This window comes from Kickxella alabastrina, assembly GCF_025024165.1.
Source record: "Kickxella alabastrina strain RSA 675 chromosome Unknown BX661scaffold_19, whole genome shotgun sequence".
NCBI classification, from domain to species: Eukaryota; Fungi; Kickxellomycota; class Kickxellomycetes; order Kickxellales; family Kickxellaceae; genus Kickxella; species Kickxella alabastrina.
This window is the reverse complement of record NW_026251490.1, coordinates 375,023-384,106: the sequence shown is the minus strand read 5'-3', so window position 1 is coordinate 384,106 and position 9,084 is coordinate 375,023. Positions and strand designations below refer to the sequence as shown.

At 46.5% G+C, this 9,084-nt stretch overlaps 2 protein-coding genes across 2 annotated transcripts; both read left to right on the top strand.

Moving 5' to 3' along the window:
* On the top strand, window positions 1-2,225 carry BX661DRAFT_172529 (uncharacterized protein; the record flags this gene model as incomplete). Its single annotated transcript, XM_051533784.1, has 3 exons — window positions 1-837; window positions 946-1,595; window positions 1,661-2,225. 3 exons carry the CDS (start codon window positions 1-3, stop codon window positions 2,223-2,225), a joined length of 2,052 nt encoding a protein of 683 aa, XP_051390099.1.
* Window positions 2,226-4,506: 2,281 nt separating this feature from the next.
* BX661DRAFT_185883 (thiamine diphosphate-binding protein) lies at window positions 4,507-9,077 on the top strand. The gene is made up of 7 exons (XM_051536894.1): window positions 4,507-5,150; window positions 5,302-5,422; window positions 5,745-5,812; window positions 6,105-6,217; window positions 6,367-6,471; window positions 6,583-8,171; window positions 8,198-9,077. The coding sequence occupies exons 1-7, from the start codon at window positions 4,955-4,957 to the stop codon at window positions 9,018-9,020; spliced, it is 3,015 nt and encodes a 1,004-aa protein (XP_051390098.1). The 5' UTR covers window positions 4,507-4,954; the 3' UTR covers window positions 9,021-9,077.
* The last annotated feature ends 7 nt before the right edge of the window (window positions 9,078-9,084 follow it).

The following is a 9,084-nucleotide window of genomic DNA, read 5'->3' as shown; positions in this document are numbered from 1 at the left end:
ATGCCGCATCGCGGTCGTCTAAACATCCTCGTTGACTTGCTAAAGTACTCGCCTCGCGCCTTGTTTCATAAGCTGCAGGGCAACGCTGAATTTCCAGAGGATCTGCCAGCGTCTGGCGACGTGATTTCGCACATTGCCAATTCGCCCAAGCTCAACTATGGCTGCAAGAAGGACCTTCACGTCACCATGCTGCACAACCCATCGCATCTGGAGGCTGTCAACCCGGTTGTTGCTGGCTATGGACGCGCAAAGCAGATGTACCTATACGACAACAATACTGACCCTGGATGTGCACTCGGCGACCGCCTCATGGGAATCCAGATACACGGAGACGCAGCCTTCACCGGACAGGGCGTTATTATGGAGACGCTGGGACTGTCCAACCTGCCTCATTTCAGCCTGGGCGGCACCGTACACATTATCATCAACAACCAGATCGGCTACACCACGCCAGCAACTAACGCGCGCTCAACCCTATACACGTCGGACATAGCAAAGCTGGTCAACGCGCCAGTTGTCCACGTCAATGGCGACTATCCCGAGGAGGTTGCCCGGGCCGTGTCCATTGCCTTTGAATATCGCAAGAAGTTCCGTAAGGACGTCATTATTGACTTGATCACATTTAGGCGCTGGGGCCATAACGAACTCGATGAGCCGTCGTTTACACAACCGCACATGTACAACATTATCCGCGCCAGAGAGAGCGTTCCAAAGGTGTACGAGCGCAAGTTGGAAGACGAGTGCGTTGTGACCAAGGAGAGCGCGCAGGAGACCCGCGCGCAGTTTACAAAGTTCCTCGAAGACGAACTGGCCGCCAGCAAGGACTACCAGCCAGAGGTAAGATCCCAACAAGAAAATGTGGCTAGTTCTTTCAAACGATGCTTTCTTGTGCTTTCCTTTTACAGATTCACTCACATGCGATGTTTATATTTTCTTTCAATGTAGGCAGATCACCTGAAGGGCAAGTGGTCCGGTCTGGTCATGCCCACCGAGGCCGTGTCTACCATTGACACTGGCGTGGACATTGACACTCTGCGCGAGGTGGGTGAGAAGTCGGTCTCGGTCGATAGCGCCCTAAAGGTGCACCCACGGCTGGCTAAGCACCACATCCAGCTGCGACTGAAACGGCTTGCCGAGGGGCAGTCAGTAGACTGGGCAACCGCCGAGGCCCTGGCATTTGGGACATTGCTCAAGGAAGGATTCAACATTCGCCTCTGCGGACAAGATGTAGGCCGCGGCACCTTCAGCCAGCGCCACGCGATGTTTGTGTGCCAGGATACTGAGAATGTCTATGTTCCGCTCAACAATATCGGCGAGTCGCAGGGCAAGCTTGAGGTGGCTAACTCGAATCTCAGCGAGCTCGCAGTGCTAGGATTTGAGTACGGCGTGTCTATTCAGAGCCCGACTATTTTGCCCATCTGGGAGGCCCAGTTTGGCGACTTTAACAACACTGCGCAAGTGATTATTGACACATACATCTCCAGTGGTGAAACCAAGTGGCTGCGCCAGTCCGGCCTGGTCATGCTTCTCCCGCATGGCTACGATGGAGCTGGCCCTGAGCACTCGTCCTCGCGCATTGAGCGTTTCTTGCAAATGTGCAACACGCCAATGGATCTGTCGGACGCCGGCGTTGTGCAGAACCCCAACATGCACATTGTAGTCCCGACTACTCCGGCCCAGATTTTCCACTTGCTGCGCCGCCAGATGAAGCGCAACTTCCGCAAGCCGCTGGTGGTTGCCGGCCCAAGACCCTGCTGCGTCTGTCTTTGGCGACCTCCACGCTGGATGAAATGGCACCCGGCACATCCTTCCAACCAATTATCTCGGACACGCTCGCCAGCAGTCCCGAGCTGGTACAACGTGTAGTGTTTGTTTCTGGCAAGCTTTATTACGATCTGGCCAAGACGTACCAGGAGAACTCTGCGCGGATTGGTAGCAAGATTGCAATTGTGCGGCTCGAGGAGATATGCCCGTTCCCACGCCAAGAGCTGCTCAACGAGATGCGTAGCTTCACCAATGCCACAGAGTTTACGTGGTGCCAGGAGGAGACCATGAACGCCGGTACTTATTCATTTGTTCAGCCACGACTTCAGTCAATTCTTCCCAAGGGACAAGTGCTCAGGTATATTGGTAGAGGGCCTCTTGCTGCTCCTGTCACTGGTATATCGCGCGTTTACAAGGCCGAGCAGGCACAGATTGTCAAGGATGCACTGGCGGATCTCTGAAAGCAAACTTTAGCTTGGATATTCAAAGATATGGTGTTTCAATTTATAAACAAAAAGCATTAACATTGGCCACACGTGGCACAAACTTTCCGGTTTCTTCACAAACCCACACACCAATGCATATGGCCAAGCAAACAAACAACGAGAAAAGGAAAATACAGATATTATTTTAGCCAAAAAGGGATGCAGCTAAATTTGAATGCAAAAATAAAATCTGTAAACAAGATGCACGTCAAATGGTATTGTTCGTAAATTAGCTTTCTCGATTCAAGCCACATTATTCTGACTGCACTAATGATGTTCACTTGTTAAACCAAATCAGTGATTGAGATGTGATGATGTTTATATGCAAACAGTTTGAGCAAGCGGCCGAGTTTTGTGCTCATCAATTTGGCACACGTCATTGGAAATGTACCTTGAGAAAACAAATAAACTATCAGCGCAATAATTAACCAGCAAGCATAATATCTCTATATGAGTATTAGTCTAGAGCTATCGAATAATTTATTTTGCAGACTCGTTGAAAAATTACCGAGATAAATTGAAGATCGGCGCAATAATACAAAATAGATCTCGTCCATGTTATATACTGGTCTGGTCTAAATGCGATGTTGATATAACACAATTTTCAAGCTCTGAATTTCCATATTTTATATTAAATCTGTGTGCATCTCTCACTTCTGCGATTAAATGGGGATAAGACAATTTAGTGGGGGGAAAGAACTTAATCAGGGACTTTTCTGTAAGATATCTAAAAAAGAAAATAACATAACACGACTGCTGTATCAATGACTTTAGCCTGTTCGGGACTCTTTTTTTGACGCCCCTGCTTCTCCTTGGTCAGATGTTGTTTTTTGGCACAACTACTTGGTACAAATATATTACAACTTATCAGGGGAAATACAAGAACTGGGGGTTATGAACAGGCTACCATATAAAATAACAGCTAGCTCCTTGCATTAAAGGGCAGAATTGCCGGAATGGCAGATGGGCAGACCTTGGTGCGACATTCTCACTGGTCAGTCATTTATTGTGAACATGGAGAATGTGAAAAGAGTAGACTACCATATCCAATTTCTAAATCAACTGTAGAACATGTATACAAGTAGTGCTGCTAGGCTCGATTGCAATGTTGAGCGTATAAATATTTGTATACAATTGGACACCGCTCACATTTTGAAAACGCGTTTTCTCCAAATGCTTAAAGTCAGTTGTATGTATTTAATAATCGGAAACCACTGTCTTTCTGGTAGTTTCCTCGCCAATAAATTATTGATGGCATTATGTTATACCTAGTATACTATTCATCATATCCTATCACAACAAAAAACAAGCTTGAATTGTGACTATATGTTGATGTCCGAGGCGCGAGCTGCGTTATATACTTGACTAAAGGCTATTAATGATCTGGATTGTCTCGGTCGCGTTCTGCACGCAGAGACTTATAAACAGGACTCAATTCGATGCTCGGTACAAAATTTAAACATTCTCATCCGCGTTGTCGCTCATAAAAGTAAGAAATGCGATTTTATTTTTACAATTGGCACACACAATGCATTAAGTATCCTGTATGTTGCCATAAAACCTATCCTGTATTTATATTTCTACATTTTCAACAAAGACTATTAATTCAAAATTGTGCAACAAGGCTGACAAGTACAACAAAAAAATTAAATATATACCCTATGCTGTACGACAGAGGTCATTTTGCTTATGTTTATAGTTTTTTAACGGCTGGTAAAAGTTTGATATTTCGGTGGAAGCGGTTAACAAGCATGAATTAAGCACTGCTGCATTATAAAAAGACCGTTCAGGGCTTTACTGCTTTGAAGTCAAAAATTTTGGAATGCGTAAATTCTAACAAAAGCCCCTCAAAAATACAAAGTGCCAGTAAAACAACCGTTTTTGAATGTTAGATAATACACTATTACATAATGTTTAAAAACGCTTTTAACCCCCTTATTCTAACCGCAAACACAGCAATCAAAAGGGTATTTACGGATTATTTTGACAATGTGCTATACAATCGGGGGTAAACTACACCCATGCCTTGCCCTGCCCCCTTTTTACTGTCAATTTATTCTGATGTTATACGCAAACAAATTTATACATTGTGTGAACAAAAAATAAACCAGCTTGTTATCCTGTGGCAAGAGAATAATATAAAACGGAAACATTTACAATTTTTGTGGCATCGCCCATCCATCTACAGCGCTTGAAAAATAAAAAGGCCATAGGGTCTATTTCATCTTCTCACTCACCCCTATTTATCTATCATTTATTTCTTTCCAAATTTTTAATTTCATATTATCGACTTTTTCTCTTCTCGCTCCTTCATCAATACCCAATTTTTAATATTTTTGCAACACCCACACTCAACCTGCTTTCTGTCTCTGTTGCAGAACATTGAACCATTTATTCTGAACCGCATACACCGAGAATTTTGAACTGCCCACGATATACTGCCATATCCAAGTATACCGTTCTCTATTGTCGTTCCAAAGAAACATTCCGTTTACGGTCGTAGCAGACCCAAGTGGGCCCAGATCGCATAGATACCGCTCAATATACTTTTATATTAGCTTCCTCTTCTTCCTCTATATTCTATTTTTTCTTCGTTGCCAACAGCCTATTCTAGTTTCAGCAGCAAACCCGCCCAAACAGCCTTGTCAATTTGTATTACGACAACGACAACGACCTCCACCATCATTTCACCACCAGTTGCCAAAATGCTCAAGGCTGGGAAATCTGCTCGCAGGGCTGTATTCCCATGCACTACTACGGGCCTCGTGCTGGCTCAAGGCTTGGCTCGATGGAACACACCCAATATATCACGTTTGCAGCTATTTCTCCCTCTTGCTCATAGTTACCATGACAGCGCGGAGTACGGTCATTTTCAAACCCCACAAATGCCTTCACAAAAATGTAAGTCTATTTATTCTTAAACCCAATCTGGAACCGAGGACTTGACAATATTAAACCTATATGTATGATTTGTCTAGAACCGGTTGGACTGGCAAAGCGTGCGTGCAGTCACTAAAATTCATATTTGCCATTTTTATTTTTACTTGCATAGATTCGGCGGAGGAACTGGCCAATCGCCAGCATAATGCCAACCTTGTGATGCTAGCCGATGCGTACCGTCGTTATGGCCATCTCTCTAGCAACCTTGATCCGTTGGGAATTCAAAAGCCAGGGTAAGTCAACAAAACAGCCAATTCGTAGCTCAGGTGCGCAGTGAAGTGGCATGGTGCCCGCTTACCAGGCACCTACCACGACCATATTCAAGAGTATGAAATATGCATATACAATTTACTCGGTTGTATTGTCGTGCATTGTAATGTTCTTTTGTTGCAGTGATGATGTTCTTGCATGTCCTTGTTTGGCTCTGGACAACCTTCAAATATTTTACAGTTATAAAACATGTAATGGGGTTGGGGGACATGTTTAACCAGGATTAGGCAATGCAATTCAAACACCCTACTAAACACACTTCTTTTTTATTTATTTATTTGATAGGCTTATTGAAGAATTGTCCGCGCGCATGTATGGCTTGAAAGACGAGTCTACCCAATACAACATTGATGGTAAGAACAAATATATATTCGCACTCTTTTTTAACACAAGCTGCAACACATTCAAATTATACCTTGTAATTTTCTACTCTTACTGGTTGTTTTCATTGCGCATACTGTGGAAAGGGGCGTAGCTGCTAGATAGGTGAAGCTGCAGCTGCAGCCGCATAGATGAATTGAAGCCATCAGCCACCTTACAATAACATAAATAAAATAATTTGGCCATGATATGACTTTCATTTACATTTTATCACATATTACTAATAACATTGCTAACCATTATTTAAAATAATATCAAGTTTAGGCATTGTCACCCCCTCCAGCAAGCTTCCTCCTAATTCCAGCCTCTCGTCGATTATTGAAGTGCTGCAAAGGACTTACTGTCGCAATATATCTTACGAATTCGATCACATTACGGTATGTATTTATAATTTCGGAAATTCAAATTGTGGCGTTATTTTCGTCAGCACTTTAAGCCGAATGTCCTTGTTGCAAATCAACTACGCTAAATGCGCAACGCTCTGATTTTTATTGGTCAACATAATTTTATTTATTTATTTGTGTAGTCGCTGGCAATCAGAAAGTGGTTTGCCGAGTATGTAGAGTCGATGGATGCGAGTCCAACTCCACCCAGATACGAGCGGTTTCACGAGCTGTTGGCCAAAACGGAGGTATGTCACTGTTTCGATTTAAATTTTATTTCTGCCAATAAAAATGGCAAAGGCAGATTTTAAGCAGTGGGCTATTTGAATAATTACTAAGCGTCAGCATTTTCCATGTAGGTTATCGAGACATTCTTGCAAAAGAAACTTCCAAATGTCAAGAGGTATGGTCTCGAGGGCAGCGAGAGCATTGTCGTGCTCATTGACCAGATCATCTACGAGGGCGCGCAGCTCGGGATATCAGATGTCGTTGCTGGGCTGACACACCGTGGCCGTGTGAGCATCCTTTCGACACTGTTCAATTATCCAAAGGACGAGTTGCTGCGGAAAATTACTGGTGGCAGCGAGTTTGCAGACGACTCTCCGCATACAGGCGACATTATCCTAGATGTTCCTAAGCTAACCACCATCCAATACTCAGACATTGACTCGCCGGTCAACGTCGAAGTTATGTGGAATGCATGTCACCTGGAGAGTGGGATGCCGGTGAGCATGGGAAAGAGCCGGACCAAGGATATTGGCATTTCAAGGTCCAAGATGGATCCTGATTACATCATCGGTGACAACGTGCTTTCGGTATCTCTTCATGGCGACTCTGGGTTTGCTGGTCAAGGCATTGTTGCCGAGTCACTGAGCATGTCTGGATTAGCTCATTTCACGAATGGCGGCACAATCCACATTATCAACAACAATCAGGTCGGATACACTACGCCACCCTCCCACACGCGCACGACGCGCTACGCCTCCGATATTGCAAAGTTCGCCGATATTCCCGTTATCCACGTCAACGGGGAACACCCTGAGGAGGTTGCTCGAGCTGCACGCATTGCCGTTGCTTATCGGCAGAGATTTAGGAAGGATGTGATTATCGACATGTGGTCATTTCGCAAGCGCGGTCACAATGAGATGGACGAGCCGTCGTTCACTCAACCCACGATGTACAAGATTATCAACGCACGGAAAAGCATACCCACCCAGTTTGAGGACAAGCTTATTTCTAAAGGATTGCTGAGCAAGAACAAGGCAGACACTGTCAGGCAGGAATGGTTGAACTCGCTCAACGAAGCGTACATTGCCTCTGCAGAATGCAGGCCCGCTGGCCCTGAGCAGTCCCATGTATGGAAGCTTTTATCCCGCTCCGGAAGTCGTCCGATCGAGAAGACCACCGGCGTAGACGAGAACACCCTTTACCAGACCGGTGTCGACTCTGTTAAGCAAAGCGAGAACATTAAGGTGCACCCGCGCATCGAGCGTTTCCATATTAAGCCGCGGTTAAAGAGGTTGCAGGACGGCCAGGGAATTGACTGGGCGACTGCTGAGGCGATGGCGTTTGGCACACTTCTCCGCGAGGGCTATAACATTCGGCTCAGTGGGCAGGATGTTGGTCGTGGCACTTTCAGCCATCGTCACGCTATGTTTGTGTGCCAGGAATCGGAGCAAATGTATGTGCCACTCAACCATATGGAGGACTGTAAACAGCAGCAGACCCAGCAGGGCAAGTTGGAGGTCGTAAACTCTAACCTCTGCGAGGAAGCTGTTGTTGGGTTTGAGTACGGCGTTTCTACAGAGGACCCGTTCACATTGGCCATCTGGGAGGCGCAGTTTGGCGATTTTTATAATAACAGCCAGGCGATAGTTGACGGGTACATTGCCTCAGGTGAGACTAAATGGGGCCAGCAGAGCGGCCTGGTTATGCTGCTTCCGCACGGGTTTGATGGCGGAGGTCCGATCATAGCTCTTGCCGAATCGAGCGGCACCTGATGCTGTCTAACGATCCAGTCGATGGCCGCACGCACTCTCACCCTCTGCCCAACATTTATGTTACGTACCCGACTACCCCGGCGCAGTTCTTCCACCTCCTGCGCCGCCAGGTCAAGCGCAATTTCCGCAAGCCGCTGATTGTTGCTGGTCCCAAGACGCTGCTGCGTCTCTCCAGTGCATCTTCGTCCCTGAGTGAAATGGGTCCTGGCACGCAGTTCAGACCAGTTCTTGACGACTCTACTATTAGTGACCCACAGATGATCAAGCGGGTCATCATTATGAGCGGAAAGCTATACTATGACCTGGCCAAGATCAAGGACGAGCACATGCTGGGCGAGCATGTTGCCATTGTGCGCGTCGAGGAGATTTCGCCATTCCCTCGCGAGGAGCTCTACCAGACTATTTCACAGTACACAAATGCCAGCGATTTTGTCTGGGTGCAGGAGGAGCCCCGCAACGCCGGCTCGTATTCCTTTGTTGCGCCGCGTATCAAGGGCTTGCTCCCCGCACACGCCGAGCTGCGCTATATTGGTCGTGGCGAGCACGCAGCCACATGTTCAGGAGTGGAAGCCCAGCAGACTGCGGAGCATCTGCAGCTAACCAGCGAAGCCTTTTCTGGTCTGCGCGGGCTGGTCGCTGACATGGTGATAAACAATATTAATACCCAGCACAGCCAGGCACCGGCCAGGGCGTCATTGCCGCTTGACAAGCCTTCGGCCACAATGATACCCGCGAGCGCCCATCACCGCTGGAGCAGCAGGCCAGTCTATGCGGCGGCTCAGAGCAGCGAGCAATAGGCCGAGTCCAATCATGGCTGTTGCGGCCATATTAATTAATATTAATTCCCTTCAATATACTTTT

Excerpts from the sequence above, each read along its gene's own strand:
- BX661DRAFT_185883 (XM_051536894.1), top strand. The coding sequence starts at position 4,955 with ATGCTCAAGGCTGGGAAATCTGCTCGCAGGGCTGTATTCCCATGCACT. Across the intron at positions 6,218-6,366 it reads ACGAATTCGATCACATTACG|TCGCTGGCAATCAGAAAGTG; the intron begins GTATGTATTTAT and ends TTATTTGTGTAG. Across the intron at positions 8,172-8,197 it reads GTTATGCTGCTTCCGCACGG|CTCTTGCCGAATCGAGCGGC; the intron begins GTTTGATGGCGG and ends GTCCGATCATAG.